This window comes from Suncus etruscus, chromosome 10, assembly GCF_024139225.1.
Source record: "Suncus etruscus isolate mSunEtr1 chromosome 10, mSunEtr1.pri.cur, whole genome shotgun sequence".
Classification (NCBI taxonomy): Eukaryota; Metazoa; Chordata; class Mammalia; order Eulipotyphla; family Soricidae; genus Suncus; species Suncus etruscus.
Window position 1 is genome coordinate 104,440,970 of NC_064857.1, and position 19,574 is coordinate 104,460,543.

Below are 19,574 nucleotides of genomic sequence, written 5' to 3' on the forward strand. Positions count from 1 at the left end.
TGGAACAGTAATTACACAGTGTCATGAACCAGGAAGAGCTCAAAGGTCTGGAGCACAAGCTTTGCATGTAGGAGCCCTGGGGTTTCAATAGCTGACACAGCATTTTCCCTTGAGCTTAAGAAGGAGCAGGCTCTAAATATCATTTCCTAAGTGCTGCTGCTATGTGTGACATGCAAGCATGCAGGCATACACATTTACTCACTGCTATACCAAGGGTGTGAAACTGGAGGGAAACTTTCATTGCACAAAGATCTAGGGGCATATTTTTTGCAGTTTGAGAAAATGCTCATGAAAATCTTATTTGTCTTAAAACAAAATGCAGTGTGACCACGAACCAAAGATCAAGTCCAGAATCCAAATATCCTCAGAAATCTACAAAGTGATGGAGCTAGCTGAACTCATAGCCCAGCAGGGGTTAGATCCCCAGCATCTTATATGGTCTTCCTAGCCTGCCAGGAATGACCCCTGCGCACAGAGCCAGGAGTAACACCTGATGCTATTGGGTGTGGCCCCAAAACAAAAGCAAGCAAATAAAAGAAAGCATTTGTGACAATTAGGTCAAGTGCTCAGCTTCCTTTATTTAAACTTGGGTCCAAATCAACAACTCCCTCATCCTCTGGTGCAGTTAGAGGTTTTGCCTGAGTCTTATCTAGAGAGCACTTGAGGTCTGAGTACAGGCAACTATGTGAAAATGATCTTTGAACTGAGGAGAAATAAAAGGGAAATTCATATCTATTTTTACAAAACCAAATTAACAGGCTTTAAAGAGATGTGAAGAACCTCAAAAAATGAACTCCATTCCTTATTATTTTTTGTCCAGGAAGAGCAGAGACAGACATTCACATGTCATCACGTTGTTCTCATCTTCAGTACTTCCTTTCTCTGTGCTTTTTTTCAAGCAGAAAACCTGCCAGTTGAAACTAGTTGTAGTTGGAAATGGACCTGTGAGGCTTTATGCTCATTATGATATTTGAGCAAGTATGTATGAGTGTCTTGTGTGTGTATGGATGTATGTGTATATTTATATATGTATATGTGGGAGGGTATGTGTCTATTGTATATATGAATGTGAATGTGTTGGTGTCTGAGGGTCAGTATACATGTGTCCATGATTATATGTGAGTTGTGGGTCAGTGTATATGTGTAAGTGAGTGGGTGGAAATTTATGGACCACGTGAGTATGTGGGGGAATTGAATGTGCATGTGAGTATATGTGCGCTTGTGTGAGTTAAAGTGTGTTCATTATATTTGTACACCCTGGGCCCCAGGGCTGCCTCAATTTAGAGTGTGTGAGACCTGGTAAGCTCTGCTTTGAGGAACATTCACTTCTCTTGACAGATGGAGACCTGAGAGGACACACAGACATATTCTGTTTGCTCTGCTGTTGCCCTTTATGGTGCTTTCTATGGCTCACCCAGCTTCTTCCAAGTAGATAGAAAATATATACACATAGAAAAAGCAAGATAACTCAAGAAATAATGCCAAATAGAACAAATAATTTGTAATATAATAAAGTTATTGTGTTGGGGCCGGAGCGGTAGTGCAGCAGTAGGACATTTGCCTTGCACGTGGCTGACCCAAGATGGGCCTGGGTTCGATCCCTGGAGTCCCATATGGACCCCCAAGCCAGGAGCGATTTCTGAGTGCACAGCCATGAGTAACCCCTGAGTGAAACTGGTGTGGCCCAAGAACCAAAAAATAAAGAAAAAAGTTATTGTGTAATATTTAGAATTTCATTTGGAACACACAGACCTGTCACCAAGTTTATTGAGCTTCCCTGATTGTCACTATGGCAATTAAGTTTCATGGCTGCTTGGTGCCGCAGCCACCACCTGCTCTCCTCTACCACCAGCTCAATGACACTCCCATCTGCACACACCCCAACACCCTATAAGGTCAATTCTGTAGACATATTCTCCATTTGTCCTATTATGTTTCTTTAGATTCCACATATAGGAAAGATATTTTATTGATTGTGAAGGTGGCAGCACTTCCACACGTACAGATGAATCAAACTGTAGTTAAATTCCACAAAACTGTAAATCAATGCTACGTTGCTAGAAAATGTTTTTAGAAGTGATCTTTGATGTTACAGATACATAAATTAAAAATCAATTGTGGGAATCCTGCTATGCTAGTACATTTTAAAACTTATCTGCCACAGATATATGATTTAGCAAGAGTGAAATGAGGCTCATTAAGAAAACTTAAATTGTAATACACTATTGTAAAAGTACAAAAATGTGTTTATTTTAAAAGTTGACACACTGTTTTTCACTTTCCTCTGCTGCCTTCAGAAACCAGTAGCACTTACTTTTTGTTTTTCTCACTTTGTCCTCTCTGCAGCATATCAATAATGACCATATTCATGGAGAGAAGAAGGAATTTGTGTGCCGATGGCTGGATTGCTCAAGAGAGCAAAAGCCCTTCAAAGCACAGTATATGCTGGTGGTGCACATGAGGAGACATACTGGGGAGAAGCCTCACAAATGCACGGTGAGTGTTGGGGCAGCAAGCATCACCTTGGTGTGGGCCTGACAAGAAGGTCTAACAGCTGGAGATCCTCTGTGCTTTGGGGGCTCATGCATGAATGACCTGGCTTTCAAAGGACATGATGGGGCATCAGGAGGAGCTGATGGAGAGTGGAGGCAGGCCAGCCATTGACTGAGAGGAAATGGACCCACTTTTGGTGGGAAAGTGGAATTGCCCCAGATGCCTTGAGCAGCACCATGGTCACAGCTTTATCCAAAGCAAACTCCTGATTTCTAAAATTGTATTTGATTTGGAGGCCTAAGAGGTTGTGCAAGGGCTTGGAGTCTATATTCCACTTGTCTATATTCTGACCATACCTGGTTGTTCACGCAGGAGGCATGGATTATAGTTATATTCCTACATGGACAACCAGTAATGGTCAGACACTAAGTGGAATCACAATAAGTTAATTTAATTGGAATATAACTAGATGTATTAAATAATATTGAAATTAAAACACTAAATTGGGGGCCAGAGCAATAGCACAGCAGGTAGGACATTTGCGATGCATGGGCCAATCCTTTTCCCACAATACCCTCCATATAGTTAGTCCCCTGAGCCCTGCAAAGAGTGATCCATGGAGTGCCAGGAGTAAGTTGAGCACTGTTGAGTTTTGCCCCAAAATGTACAAGCAGAACAATTTTTGTTTTGTTTTTAGGCCACACCCAGCAGTGCTCAGAGAGCACTTGTGGTAGGGCTTTGGTGGGGCATATGGGGTGCCAGGGAGTGAACCAAGGTTGGTCACATGCAAGACAAATGCCTTACCCACTGTAGGATATCTCTTGCCATAATATTTTTTTCATGTTTTGGTAAATATATCAAATATGCACAAATAGAACTTTTACTTTTTAGGAAAGTGCTGCTTTAGTTTAAGGAGTGTAACTAGTGTCATAAGGCTCTCAGCAGCTGGTACAGTGCTGTTGGCCACTGTTGGCCACTACAGTCAATGCACCTGCCCACTACATCTGCCTCTCACTTGAGGGCTCAGACAGCAGAGGGACTTGCCAGCTCCCTCAGGAAAAATTGAAGAAAGTCAACCCCTGTAGTAGTTTTAATTTCTCTCTCCTCAACTCTGTCCCTCTGGTAGTCAAAACCTTCTTTTGCTAGGCACCCAGCACACTGTTAGGTCCGTATACTTTGCATCTTAAAGGCTCTTTACAAACATGATCAGATGCCATGTCTTTGTATGAACACAAAGTCATAGTAATGAACTTTGTGCTGAATCTGAAATTAGTGGGAATTCAAGGAGATCAATGAACAGATAATGAAAGTCTTTGTCCACATTGAGTGGACTACTTAAAAAAAGCACACACACACACACACACACACACACACACACACACACACACACACACACACACACACACACACACACACACAACTCCAGGACTTTTACTAGCTCTGAAAATGTTTTCTCTTCAAGGGCCCTGAGCCCTATCTGAATCCCAATAAATGCAGTTTAATGGACTTTTGTTCCTTACTTTTAAAAAGCCACTGACCCTTGAAACATCAGTCTTCCGTCAACTTGGGGGGAGTGTGAGGCATAAGCTGTCATTGTGTTGAGTAATCCAGATTTACCTGCTCTTCTCAGTTTGAAGGTTGCACAAAGGCCTACTCAAGACTAGAAAACTTGAAAACGCACTTGAGATCCCACACTGGAGAGAAACCATACGTCTGTGAGCATGAGGGCTGCAACAAGGCTTTTTCTAATGCTTCTGATCGCGCCAAGCACCAGAACAGAACGCACTCAAATGAGGTAAGGCACTCTGGGCCCTAAAACAGACACTTGGAGACCAGAGCATGGAGGTTGATTCACAGAATCCTCTCAGAGAAGGTCTGTTCTCTTGCCTCTGGTCTTGTTCATCAACAGCGTGAGCAGGTGAAAGAGGGAGCTCAGAGAGAGAGTCAGGTTAGGAGCTTGATGACTCCAAGAAAGAACTTCCAGGCCTGGGAACTAGGTTCAGATTGTTTAGAGCTGCCGCCTACTGGTCCAATGTGGAAACCTTTAGATTGGAATTCAGGGCTTTAAATGCCTTTAATAGCCTGGCCATGAACACGATGGATTCAGAAGCAACATGCTGACAGCTGCTGACAGCTTCCTGCAAAGACAGCCTCTTTTATTTGCAGACTCCAGGTGGTATCTTCAAATGCATTCGATCAAAAGAGACAGAACAACTAGCTTTGACTAGAGATGATTTCCAGACATTCTATAATCCAAACTATTTCAGAAGTTATACTATAGCAAGAATCCCAGAATGGTTTCTAGCCAATCACTTAAGCTTCATAGTCTAACTTGGTTCCTGTAGTTCTGGGTTAGTAGGTAGTTATTACATTTTCAGAGAAGTATCATTCATTTTCCATGTATTTTATAACAGCATGTCCATCTGCGCACCCTAGCCTCACTTTGAAGTTCTTGCTCATATTTGTCCTTCTCTGTAAAATACTCTCGAATAAATGAAGATATTAGTAAGTGAATGGTGAGATAATTCAGATGGTATTGTACATTTCTATCATGTACAAGACATTGAGTTTGATCCTTGGCAGTGGCACCAGATAGGTCCTGAAAAATTGCCTGGTATAGCTATAGAGGCCTCAAAGTACTGCTGAGGTGGCCCTGGTGGGCCCTGAGCACTGTTGGACTCTAATAATGGCAATGCTAGACCTGAGCACTGAGTGCTAGCACCATTGGATCAGCAGAGCACTGAGTGTCTGCCAGAATAATGGAAAAAAGAGATGATCGGTAGTCTAGCCTCAAATTGTGCAGAAATAGGAGGCTCACCAGAATATGGTACTATCATTCAATGTCTACCATCACATGTGTGAAATGTGTGACCTTAAACCTTGGTAGGGCTGTCATCTGACCTCACAAGGTAGCAGTCAAGCCCTTTCATGTTCTTTCAGGTAGATATTTGGAGAGAGAATCTGAAATCTGGAAGCATCAAAATGTACCCTTAAACTCACTGTTATTGGTTTTATGTTGGGGATGATGATCTGCACTGAGCTTCCTTTAAGCTGAGCTGACAGAAAGAAACCATCCCTAATGGAATTAACCATACTCTCAAGATCACACTTACACATGTGGGTTTACATATACAAACTCCTTTTGAAAATGTTATGGCTTGCACCTTGCCTACCCAGGTTTCATACCTGGCATACCATATGGTCCACTGAACCCAGCAACAATAATTCTGGAATGCAGTCAGGAGTAATCCTTGAGCATCTCCATGTATGACCCCCCCCCAAAAAAAAAAGGTTATGGTGGAATAAGAAAATCTGAAACAATAGCATGTCTTATAATGGAGCATCAAGTTGAAGATATTTTAGGAGAGAGTCTGCATGTTCACTTTTCTATCAAAATCATGTTTATTATAGGCAATATTTTTAGTGTGATTCCCTGTACTTGTTCATGTAGACCTTGAGGATCCCATAGAGAGAGAAAATAGACTTGTGATTATCATCTTCTGTTGGGAAAAGGATTTGGGTGACTTTTTCAATAATTGAGTAATTTATTTAAATTATTATCATTGGTCCCGGAGAGATAGCACAGCGATGTTTGTCTTGCAAGCAGCCGATCCAGGACCTAAGGTGGTTGGTTCGAATCCATGTGTCCCATATGGTCCCCCATGCCTGCCAGGAGTTATTTCTGAGCAGACAGCCAGGAGCACTGCCTGAGTGTGCACCCCTGAGCACCGCCGGGTGTGGCCCAAAAACCAAAAAAATAAAATTATTATCATTGATTATAAACATATCAGTAAGATTTAATTCACAAATAGCTGCGAACAAATAATTTTTTCTACTCTTTATAAAATTTTTGTCTGTGTATGAGTGATGGATAGTTTTTATTTATTCATTAAACAAGTACTGATAGTTCGTTATCTACCTAGAACTTGGCTATCCTTGGTGCAAAGACCAATACAGTAGAACAGAACAGGAAAGAATGAATTCCACTTGGGGGCAGTATTTCTGTCCTCCCTGGGTCCCCATCATTTGAAGAGGTCTGTCCATATCATACAGGTTCAAATTGAAGGCACATTAATCAAGTTTCTTTTGAGTTTGCTTCTGTTTCAGCTTCCACTCCAGTCAGTGCCAAAAGTCCCTCATTTATCTAGGAAAAGTCTAGATTCCTTTAGTGTGCCTCTTTGGTCTGGACTCTAAGCGAGCCTTCCAGTCTTGGGATCAGAGGCACAGATGTCATAGGAACTTTTTAAATAGCCTGTGCTTCAAATGTGTGCTTGCCTGTATGCAGTAATCCCTTCACTAGGTCTTGCTGAAGACATTATATGAATTATCCTCTTCCCTTCATTTCTATCCCTCAGAATCTTGTCTTTAGGGACTTAACTACAATGCTTCCTCCCTAAGCACAATTCTGTATAATGCATACTTATTATGTGCAATACAGCATTCACATAAGCATTCACATTGGGTAGTCCTTACCATGACCTCACGACTTGGCATTCTATGCAGATATAGAAACTATAAAGAAACCAGTGGTGACTATAATCACCTCACATAAAATATTGTTCTCTCAATAGCATTCACACAGTGAATGACACACAATAAAGACAGAATTCATGGCTTTACTAATGTATTTTGTATTTTTAAGATGAAAATCTTACTCTGAGTTACAGAGTACTTAACTCTGAGTTTACAGAATAGGATAGATTAGAGATCAGTAAGTTTTTATTTGAAATCTATTTAAATTCTACAAAGTGAAGTTGAAAATGATCAATTGCTTTCACAAAGTGTCTTTTTTAGTGGGTTCAAAATGTTGTATTTTCAAAACAGGAAATGTGGGTTAACTCAATAAGACTGACAATATTTATCTTTCCATACCATTGTATTTCATTTTAATCATTGATCACAACAAAATTTGGAGGAGTGAAATAAGTGATTAAATAAGTGTATTTATTGTTAGGCAATGTTCCCAATGCTGAGTCATTGTCATTTTTGTTGTAGATAATATATAAGCAGCAGGTTTATTTCATTAAACACCATTTTGTTGTAACATTGATAAGAAAAATCAATATGATATTAAATAAAATTTTCAATAGCCTGTTTTTTACCCATTGGAAAAGGGGTACTTTCCAATCTGTGCTATTAACTGAGAACTTTCTGTAGATGTTCACAATCCAGCACTTATGTGTGTAGTTAGATTAGTTGTTCCTGGAAATTTGAACACTTGTAACCTTTTCTAGAATGATTTCACTTCTACCTATGTCATGGTTCCCAGAATAACCTCACTATATATGCCTATATTTATGAGGAAAATGGTTTCTGGAGCATGTATTTCTGCCGTGATTTTGTCTCCATCCTATCCCCATCCTTAACAACTCGATGCATGTATCCCATCCCCCATTTCCATGCAGCATTCTATGATAACAGGGCAGTGAACAAGCAGAGAATCCATTTGAGTACACCATAAAGTAATAGCACTAATTGCAAAACTCTTCTGCGATCCTTAATGCATAGAATTTGGTGCACTTATTTCATTTATGTATATATAATATATAAAATTTGCAGCATATATGAGTTGATGCTGCAAATCACATGAGTCCTGAAATAAGGCATTCATAGTTAATGGGAATCAATTCCATCTAACAGAATCTGAGGCTTGAAGATGATGTCTCTTGAGGTAATTTCAGGATCTTTACTTTAATACATTAGGACATTTTGTCATTTTAGGGAGCACTCTGTATGTTCTTGGACTGTTAGTGAAAAAAAAAAGCCTATTTTAGATGCATAGATTCTATATGCTGGGAGTTCATTTTGAATGAATTCCTTCATCATGCTTTCATGACTGTTGCTTACCTAATAGCTCTTCTTCTGATATAATTCATATTAATATATATACCCACACAAGCATTCATAGATTATATTTCAAGCTAAGTAAATAATCAGATTTGAGATCTTAGAATGTAAAAATAAATACCAGCCATTCTATGATTTGAGGAAATATTAAGCTATAAGTATTCAAATGCTATTTAATAACCTCTGTCTGCAGATTTGCTAACTGGCCCACCTAGAAAGTAATATTAACATAAAATAATTTATAGACCTCAGTATGAACTTAGAAACAGAGTTTAGATGAGTAGGACTCTTATCAACTACTTTCAGTTTGAAAGTGAGCCTGTGCATTATTTTGAAAACCTAAAGTTTTCTGGCTATTTAGAAACCTGAACATGGCTTCTGCAATCCTACCCAGAAGAGCACACTTGACAGAGGCTGTAGACAGTTATTGTTTAACCATGCCTGTGGAAAAGGGCTCATTTTCAAAATAGGTGGAGAGAGATTAGATTTGAGAACCCAGACACCATGAGAAATTATTCATGTTGGCTCTCCTGGCATGCATATTCTGGTTAAATCCTGAGTTTGTTTATTTTTTCAACTTTCTTCAGTCACCATTTTGATTTGTATCTCCTAGATGATTAGTGATGTGGAGCATATTTTTACGTGCCTTTCATCTTCACCATCGTCACATCCAGATATTTTTTAAGCATCCTCCATATATCTTCCTTTTTATAGAATAAATGTTCTCAGGAACAACAACACATTATTATCTCTCTCTAAGCTCTCTAAAATAGTCATATATTGGATTCTGTTCATTGTTCACAATGAGCCTTTATTGAATCTTTATAACTAGAGATACTTGTGCCCTATGGGACTTCCTAAAAATTCTTTGACAAAAGCAAAAACCTTGAACTCGAGAGATAGTACAGTAGATAAGCGGCTTGCCTTGTATGCAGCTGACCGGTGAGATCTTCAGCACCACATGTTGGGTCTCTAAATACCATCAGAAGTAACCCCCCAGTACAGAATCAAAAATAAGTCTTAAGAATAGCTGGGTGTGGCCCCCAAACAAAAAAAAGTAAAAGTCTAATAAAGAGTAGCCAGGGAAGACTGATGGGTTGAAGCATAATCATTTTCATAACAAAATCTATATTGTCTTCTGGTGTGACTTGGCAGAAACCATATGTGTGCAAGATCCCAGGCTGCACCAAGCGCTACACAGACCCCAGCTCCCTCCGGAAACACGTGAAGACAGTGCATGGCCCAGAGGCTCACGTCACCAAGAAGCAACGTGGAGGAGATATGCATCCTCGACCCCCGCCACCACGAGATCCCAGCAGCCACTCACAATCCAGGTCACCTGGCCGGCAGACTCAGGGAGCCCTTGGGGAGCAGAAGGACCTCAGCAACACTACCTCGAAGCGGGAGGAATGTCTCCAGGTGAAAGCCGTCAAGGCAGAGAAGCCCATGGTATGTCACTCGCTTTCCTTCTGATTTCCCCCACAGTTCCAGAGGACTTAGATCACCCACCAGGGCTCTTAGAGACACTCGGTTAGTCATTGAGTTTTCCAGACTGCTTTGAAAACAGCTCTAGAGCCAGGCCACTTAGTGGCAGGTAGAAATGCAGAAAACTTTTCATTCTGTCTTTTTGTGATTGTTTTCTCTGTTTGGCCTTAGGGACCCTGAAATAACTGAGTCCTTATTCTTGTCTCAATTATTTAAGGAGTTGCAGTAGAATGAGGTAGACAAACATTCCAAAACAAAAATTATGTCAGTGCAATGGGTTTTTCACAAAGTCTGCATAAGAGCAGTCAGGGGAGAAATATTATGAGTTCTCAGATCACAATTTCTTCAGGATGGCTCTGAAGTGGGGAAGCAGAGATGTTGCTAAGTTTAGAATTCAGAGATCAATCTGGGCAGAGCAGATTATAGGGATCTTGCAATATTTTGCGGGTCCTGATGAATGGCAGCCATGGTAAACATTTCAGGAAGACATCCATTTCCAAATTGGTCTAATAAGTGGAGACCCATTCTTTGGTGGTGCCTGATACAAAGAGGTAGAGAGAATGGAGGAATTCGATAGACATCAAAGGCAGAAATATTTGTGGTTTGAAAATTAATAGAGTGTGAGGATTTTGTTGCTGTTGCTACTTTTTTTTGTTTGTTTTTTTTTTGGGGGGGCCACACCCGGCATTGCTCAGGGGTTACTCCTGGCTGTCTGCTCAGAAATAGCTCCTGGCAGGCATGGGGGACCATATGGGACACCGGGATTTGAACCAACCACCTTTGGTCTTGGATCGGCTGCTTGCAAGGCAAACACCACTGTGCTATCTCTCCGGGCCCAGCTACTTCTTTTTTTAATTAATATATTTATTTAAACACATTGATTACAAGTATGTTTGTAGTTGGGTTTCATCATGTAAAGAAAACACCCCTTCACCAGTGCAACATTCCCATAACCAGTGTCCAAAATCTCCCACCTCTCCACCCAACTCCTATATTCAAGACAGGCTTTTAAATTCCCTCATTTATTCACATTATTATGATAATTCTCAATATAGTTATTTCTCTAACTGCACTCACCACTCTTTGTGGTGAGCTTCATGTAGTGGGCTGAACCTGCCAGTCCTCCTCTCTTTGTCTCTGAGAACTATTGCAAAAATGTCTTTTATTTTTCTTACAACCCATAGATGACTGAGACTATTCTGTGTCTATCTCTTTCCCTCTGACTTATTTCACTCAGCATAATAGATTCCATGTACATCTATGTATAGGAAAATTTCATGACTTCATCTCTCCTGATGGCTGCATAGTATTCCATTGTGTATATGTACCACAGTTTCTTTAGCCACTCATCTGTTGTAGGGCATCTTGGTTGTTTCCAGAATCTGGCTATTGTAAATAGAGTTGCAATGAATATAGGTGTGAGGAAGGGATATTTATATTGTATTTTTGTGTTCCTAGGTTATTTTCCTAGGAGTGGTATAGCTGGATTGTAAGAGAGCTCAATTTCCAGTTTTTGGAGGAATCTTCATATCGCTTTCCATAAAGGTTGGACTAGCCGGCATTCGCACCAGCAGTGAATAAGAGACCCTTTCTCTCCACATCCCCGCCAGCACTGCTTGTTCTCATTCTTTATGATGTGTGCCACTCTCTGTGGCATGAGATGGTACCTCATAGTTGTTTTGATTTGCATCTCCCTGATGATTAGTGAGGAAGAGCATTTTTTCATGTATCTTTTGGCCATTTGAATTTCTTCTTTATTAAAGTGTCTGTTCATTTCTTCTCCCCATTTTTTGATGAGATTAGATGTTTTTTTTCTTGTAAAGTTCTGTCAGTGCCTTGTATATTTTGCATATTAGCCTCTTATATTATGGGTATTGGTTGAATAGTTTCTCCCACTCAGTGGGTGGCTCTTGTATCCTGGGCACTGTTTTCTTTGAGGTGCAGAAGCTTCTCTGTTTAATTTTTTTCCATCTGTTTATCTCTGCTTCCACTTGTTTGGAGAGTGCAGTTTCCTCCTTGAAAATGCCTTTAGTCTCAATTCATGGAGTGTTTTACCTATATGTTTTTCTATATGCGTTATGGTTTCAGGTCTGATATCAAGGTCTTTAATCCATTTGGATTTTACCTTCATACATGATGTTAGCTGGGGGTCTAAGTTCTCTTCCTTGCAAGTGGCGAAGCAGTTGTGCCAAAACCACTTGTTGAAGAGCTTTCCCTGCTCCATTTAGGATTTGTTGCTCCTTTATAAAAAATTAAATAATTGTATGTCTGGGAACTATTCTCTGAGTACTCAAGTCTATTCCACTGATCTGAGGATCTGTCTTTATTCCAACACCATGCTGTTTTGATAACTATTGCTTTGTAATACAGTTTAAAATTGGTGAAAGTAATGCCTCCTATATTTCTTTTTCCAAGGAGTGCTTTAGCTATTCTAGGGTGTTTATTGTTCCAGATGAGTTTCAGAAGTGTTTGGTTCACTTCTTTGAAGAATGTCATGGGTATATTTGAGGGATCGCATTAAATCTGTACAATGCTTTGGGGAGTATTGCCATTTTAATGATGTTAATCCTGCCAATCCATGAGCAGAGTATGTATTTCCATTTCCTAGTGTCCTCTCTTATTTTTTGAAGCAATGTTTTTTAGTTTTCTTTGTATAGGTCCTTCACGTCTTTCGTCAAGTTGACTCCTAGATATTTGAGTTTGTGTGGCACTAATGTGAATGGGGTTGTTTTCTTAATGTTCATTTTTTTTCCCTATTTATTGGTGTATAAAAAGGCCACTGATTTTTGTGTGTTAATTTTGTAGCCGGCTGCAATGCTATATGAATCTATTGTTTGTAGAAGCTTTTTGGTAGAGTCTTTAGGGTTTTCTAAGTAGAGTATCATGTCATCTGCAAACAGTGAGAGCTTGACTTCTTCCTTTCCTATCTGGATTTCCTTGATATCTTTTTCTTTTTTAATCACTATAGCATACTTCCTGTACTATGTTGAATAGCAGTGGTGAGAGAGGACAGCCCTATCTTGTACCAGAATTTAGAGGAAAGGCTTTTAGTTTTTCTCCATTGAGGATGATATTTGCCATTGGCTTGTGGTAGATGGCCTTTATTATATTGAGAAATGTCCCTTTTATTCCTATCTTGCAGAGAGTTTCTTTTTTTATTATCAAGAATGGGTGTTGGACCTTATTAAATGCTTTCTCTGCATCTATTGATATGACCATGTGGTTTTTATTTTTCTTGTGGTTGATGTTCTGTATTACATTGATAGATTTACAATCCTTGCATTCCATGAATGAAACCTACTTGATCGTAGTGAATGATCTCCTTGATGAGGTATTGGATTCTATTTGCCAGGATTTTGTTGAGGATCTTTGCAGCTGTGTTAATCAGGGATATTGATCTGTAATTTTCTTTTTTGGCAGCATCTCTATCAGGATTTGATATCAAGGTGATGTTGGCTTCATAAAAGCTATTTGGAAGTGTACCTGTTTTTTCAAATTCATGAAAGAGGATGGCCAGGATTGGTAGTTGTTCCTCTTGAAAGGTTTGAAAGAATTCATTAATGAATCCATCTGGGCCTGGGCTATTGTTTTAGGGCAGATATTTGATTACTGTTTTAATTTCTTCAATGGTGCTGGGGGTGTTTAGATATGCTACATCTTCCTTATTCAGCCATGGAAGGTTATAGGAGTCCAAGAATTTATCCATTTCTTCCAGATTCTCATATTTGGTGGCATAAAGTTCCTCAAAGTAGTCTCTGATTATCCTTTGAATCTCTGCAATATCTGTAGAGATCTGCCCCTTTCCATTTCTAATACAGGTTATCAAGTTTCTCTCTCTCTTTGTTAGTTTTGCCAATGGTCTATCAATGTTTTTTATTTTTTTTCAAAGAACCAACTTTTGCTTTCGTTAATCTTTCCGATTTGGGGGGGGGGTTCTACTTCATTGATTTCTGCTATAAGCTTTGTTATTTCCTTCTGTCTCCCTATTTTTGGTTCCTTTGTTAATAATTTTTTAATTGTATGAGCTGCGTCATTAGGCTATTGAAGGCTTCCTTCATGATGTGTGCTTGCAAAACTGTAAATTTTCCTCTCAGTACTGCTTTTGTTGTGTCCCATAGATTCTGATAGTTTGTGTCTTCATTGTCATTTGTTTTCAGGAAAGTTTTGATTTTCTCTTTGATTTCATTTTGAACCCACTGGTTGTACATTAGCAGGATGTTTAATTTCCAGTTTTTAATTTCTTCTGTGTCCCTTTGTAGTTTCTAATTTCAGAGCCTTGTAGTCAGTGAAGATCTCCTGCAAAATTTCTATCCTCTTGATTTTATGAAGGTATGTTTTATGTGCAGCATGTGGTCTATCCTGGGGAATGACCCATGAATATTGGAGAAGAATGTGCATCCAGGTTTCTGGGGATGAACTGTCCTATATATATCTACTAGCTCTCTTCCATTTCTCTTTTCAGGGCTAGTATATTTTTGTTGGGTTCAGTCTGGTTGACCTATTAAGTGTTGATAGGGCTGTGTTGAGGTCTCCCACAATTATTGTGTTATTATTAATGCCCTATTTCAAAATAGTCAATAATTATATTAGGTAATTTTCTGGTCTTTCATTGGGTGCTTATATGTTTAGTAGTGTGATTTCTTTCTGTTGCACATACCCCTTGATTAGTACAAAGTGTGCATCTTTGTCACTTCAACTTTTCTGAGTCTAAAGCTTGTGTTGTCTGATATTAATATGGCCACCCCATCTTTTTTAGGGTGTTGTTTGTTTGGATGATTTTTCTCAGCCTTTGATTTTGAGTCAATATTTATTCTGACTATTCAGGTGTGTTTCTTGTAGGCAACAGAATGTTGGATTTATCTTTTTGATTCATTTAGCCACTGTGTGTCTCTTAACTGGTGCATTTAGTCCATTGATGTTGAGGGAAATGATTGTCATGAGATTTAATGTCATCTTTGTGTATAGGTTTGGCATGCCTGTTGGTCTGCCTTGTCTTAAATTAGACTTTCAGTCTTTCCTTTAAGGTTTGTTTTGCATCTGTAAAGTTTCTGAGATGTTGCTTATCTGTGAAGCTATGTATCCTTCCTTCAAACCTGAACGTGAGTCTGGTTGGGTGCAGTATTCTAGGTGAAGCCTCCATTTTATTCAGTCTTGTCAAAATATCCCACCACTGTCTTCTGGCCTTGAGAGTTTCTTGTGACATGTCTGCTGTAAATCTTATGGATGCTCCTTTGAATATAATTTCCCTTTTGTTCTTGCTGCTTTCAGAATTCTGTCTCTATCTGTGGGATTCGTCATTGTGACTAGGATGTGTCTTGGGGTGTTTTTTCTGGGGTCTCTTTTAGTTGGTACTCTTCGGGCATGCAGGATTTGATTGCATGCAGTCTTCAGCTCTGGGATTTTCTCTGTGATGATGTCTTTGATGGTTGATTCTTTCTGGGGATCACCTTCCTGAGCCTCTGGGACTCCAATGATTCTTATGTTGTTTCTGTTGAGTTTATCAATGACTTCTGTTTCCATCGGTTCACATTCTTTGAGTACTTTTTCCATTGTATGATCATTTGCCTTAAGTTTCTTTTCCAAGCTCTTCTGCTGTATAGAGTTATTCTGCATTTGATCTTCTAGTTCACTGATTTTGTCCTCGGCTGCTGTTACCCTGCTGGAGAGGTTTTCCATTGTGTTTTTCAGTGAAGCTACCGTAGTTTTCAGATCTGTTATTTCAGTTTGGAGTTTTCTGATTTCTGTCTTTGCGTTCTGTTCAGCTAGGGCTATGTTTTCTTTAATTTCCACGAGGATCCTCCATATTTCTATTCTAAACTCCTTATCTGAGAGGTTAATCAGATGGTTGGTGTTTTTTGGGTCATCAGAACTATCATCTTTATTCTCTATGTTTGGTGTTTTCCTGTGAGGTTCCCCATTGTCACGCTTGTAGTGTCATTTTGTTTTCTGTGTGTTTGGTGGGATTCATTCGTTAGAAAGAGTGCATGAACACAAAGCTGAGTGGTCATGCTCTTCTGGAGCCTCAAGGAGAGAGATTTTGCTGGGCCCTTCTTGCCCCACTCAGGAGAGGTTCAGGAGAAGAACAGTAGAGAAACACGTGCAGGCAACATGCACAGTCTTTCCCAATTAGTAATCACACAGCAGGGCCAGAGTCCTCCTACCTGACTTCACAGACAAAGGAATCTCCCTTTCTGCAATTTACCGCCCAATGCCTGCTGTTGCTACTTCTTTCAAACTCCCGTTGGTGGGGCAGAAGCGCTAGCACAGTGGTAAGGTGTTTGCCTTGCATTCAACAGACCAAGGACAAATTTGGGTTCTATCCTCAACTTCCATCCCTGGCTTTCCGTATGGTCAACTGAGCTTGCCAAGAGCGATTTATGAGTCCAAAGTCAGGAATGATCCCTCATCGCTGCCGGGTGTGGCCACCCCCCAAAAAATATTCAACTGTTGTTGGTTATTTGTGTTCCATCATATATATACATGTATATACATGAATAATTTTTTATAATATGTATATTTATATACTTTTATATAATTTTAATTTCCAAAATTAAATCACAAGTGAAAAAAAAGGCTGCCAGGGGTGATTCAGTACTCTGTGTATAAATATAATGAACCTTATGTGTAATGAATTAAGATCAGCTTAGAATCTGGGAAGTTTAAGGCAGAAATTGTATTCAGTTTAAGGAAAATTATTTGTATAGTAAGGAAAGTTTTTGCAATTGAATATGCATCTTTCAGCCCCTTTTTGTTTTGTTTTGTTTTGGTTTTGGGGCTATACCTGGTGGCAGTTGGATTACTCCTGGCTCTATAATCAGAAATCGCTCCTGGCAGGCTCGGGGACCATGTGGGATGCCAGGAATTGAACCTAGGTCCGGCCAGGGTTGGTTGCCTACAAGGCAAATGCCCTACCACTGTGCTATCACTCTAGTCCCTCAAATCTTACAACTTTCTGAGTGAATTTCTTGATTGAGCACTGATATATATATATATATATGTATATATATGTGTGTGTATGTATGTATAGGAAATAGTACATATGTATGTATGTATGTATAGGAAATAGTACATATACAATTCAAGCATTAACAGTATAGGAAGGTAGATTATAATGAGGTAGAACATTTGTTTTTGTATTCAAGATTTTTAATGACATTGCATTTAGATATAACTATAAAATGAGCTCTCTAGAATTATAAGGTGGATAGCTGTACTTTGCTTTTACAAAGCACATTAGTGAAAAGCCTATGCATATATGTAGTATATACAAATACAAGTAAGTAACAGGGCATAATACCTTCAAATTAATCAATGAATGAACTTCACTTTATATGATTTTATTCTAGAGCACATATGTATTTCCTAAGATTAGGTTAATCTGCTAACTAATTGTGCAAAACAGGAATCAGTGTATTTTCTGAAGTTGAAAGTGACAGGAAAAGTAAATTTGTGGTCTGCTAGATAGTACCATTGAAAGACAATGAATTTTGTTCATAAGGTATTCCCAAGAACCCAGAATCTCTTAGACTCTTGATGGACATCTCCAGCTCAAGATGGAGACTTATTCATCAAAAACAATATTTTAAACAAAAATTAAGCATGTTTATTTGACTCAACGACACAAGAGATATCTCTATATGTGCAATATTTTATAAAGTAATTTAAATCATGGGATGACAGCCAGAATTGGAATGGTAGAGAATTAGCTTGGACTCTGAGCTTCCTGGGTGATGAAATAGGTTCTCTGAGGTTGATGAATTAAACGAATTCTTCAGTAAAATATTGTGTGCCATATAGACACAAATATAAATATAGGTATATATATATTCTTAAATATTAATGTACTTTATATCTGTATTTTTTAAAATTGTTATTCTTACAAGTCTTTTTCTAAAATTTTGTATTTTATCATCATGCCATAAATGAAATTCTTTCTTCTTTTTTCTTTCTTAATCAACTACCTTCTGTGTAATGAATGCTTCTAAATGCCTTGTTCTCACTTCCTAAGGACAGTGGGTAATAAGGTGAGGGAATTTTGGTTTCTCTGCTCTTTTTGTTTGGATTTGTCTTCACATTAACATTTAACTTCTGTTCATAAAGTTTTTGTGCTTTGTGATATCTTCAGTAGTGACCATCACTCAGAAATGTTTCACACATAGAAGCTATGTGTTTTGAACATTTAGCATTTGTAAATGTGAAAATTCATTGTTTTTTTCATCTTGGTTTTCATAATTAAGCATCCTGGGGCTGACCAAGCAGATGTTCTCAGAATAAGTATTAATTTGTATACTGACTCCGACTACATTCATTCTTGAGCCAGCTAAGCACCACCTTCTCTGAAAAGATCTAAATACATTGGTTATCTTCAAAGTATCTAAGACCTAAAGTGTCTTTTAAGTCCTACCTGAAGAGTTCCTTTAAGCAGTTTTCTAGTTTTAGTGCATTTGTGATTCCTGTGCCCCTGCATCTGTGTGTCCGCATGTGTATGTCTGTGTGTATAGAGTACACACAGATTATCTCATAAAAATAACACACACACTTTTATTTGGAGAGAATCCAAGAATAAAGGACATCCAAAGCTCTGGTTGCTCCTAAAGAACCTTGAGAAGGAGCAGATAGACCATCTCTCCAAGACTATGTTAAAGCAAAAAATAAAAACAACAAAAACACACACAAAAATATTACATAAAAAAGTGAATCAAGGCTTCATAAACTCGTGATCAATGTTGTATGTATATCTATAGTGGGAGGCCTCTGCTTGGTTGCCCAGGACAATGTAATATCTCATGTGATCCTCACTTAGAAAGTGCTTATTTGCTTAGGTGTCTACTGTGGTCACAGAAAAAGACCCTGAGGTTCTATTGAGAACCCCCTCCCCCAGATATTCAGACCCATTCCTTACAGCATCATGCATTGCCCCAAAGATAACACTCATCTGTAATGTTTTCCCTGAACAAATTGTTCTTTGGGCTGCTGCCAGATCACAGTTGTTAAAACAAAACTGGAGAAGGTGCTACAGATGGGTAGATGTAATATTAGCTGGGGCCAGGCTGTTTTCACAGTGACTTTCTGGCTTTGAACAGTCACTGAACTTTTCTGAACATCACGTTGCTTATCTTTTTCATGGGATTTTTCATGGGATTTTAGGTAGAACAGGTTGCACTATTTGTCAACATTGTCCCAAACACTGGCGAGTGATTTGGACTCCTTAACTCCAGGAGTCCCTTCAGAAGGGCATGGCTGTAGTATAAGACACAGTGGGGAGACACATTGAAAAGCACTGAAGCAAACTAAGATCTCATGGTATTCAGTTCCAATATGGTTAAGTTTGATTGGAAACACTGCCTACCTCTGCTAATGAAATGCAAGGGCAAACCAAGTCAGGTCATTATCCAGAGCCATGGTGGCTGTGCCCTCCTCAATAGACACAGTGCTTGAGTGTAGTGTTACCTACTGTGGCTGCCTTCATAGACCCCTTGTGGGGTTCTACAAGGTAGAAGAATGCAATACTGGGCCAATGCTGTGTACCATAGTGCATGTCCCATGTAGGTTTTAGCCAAGAGAAAGACCATTTTCACCTATGATAGCAATAATTGCTAATGTTCTCTGCACCAATCAATTCCTAGTATCCAAGTATTTTTATACTTTGCATGTTCTCAGGGATTTATCTTTCATTCCCCAGCAGACCCCAAGACAAATGAATTGCCCCTGTGTTTATAGATAAGGAAACTGAGGTTTGGAGTGGCTGA

The 19,574-nt window shown here is 39.0% G+C and overlaps 1 protein-coding gene across 1 annotated transcript in view; it reads left to right on the plus strand.

Annotated features, from left to right (window-relative positions):
• Nucleotides 1-19,574, plus strand: part of GLI3 (GLI family zinc finger 3) — a 312,603-nt gene that overhangs the window by 288,695 nt on the left and 4,334 nt on the right. Inside the window, exons 10-12 of the mRNA XM_049781861.1 lie at nt 2,347-2,496; nt 4,124-4,288; nt 9,496-9,789. Of these exons, the coding sequence (XP_049637818.1) occupies nt 2,347-2,496; nt 4,124-4,288; nt 9,496-9,789 (609 nt within the window). The remainder of the gene's footprint in view (nt 1-2,346; nt 2,497-4,123; nt 4,289-9,495; nt 9,790-19,574) is intronic.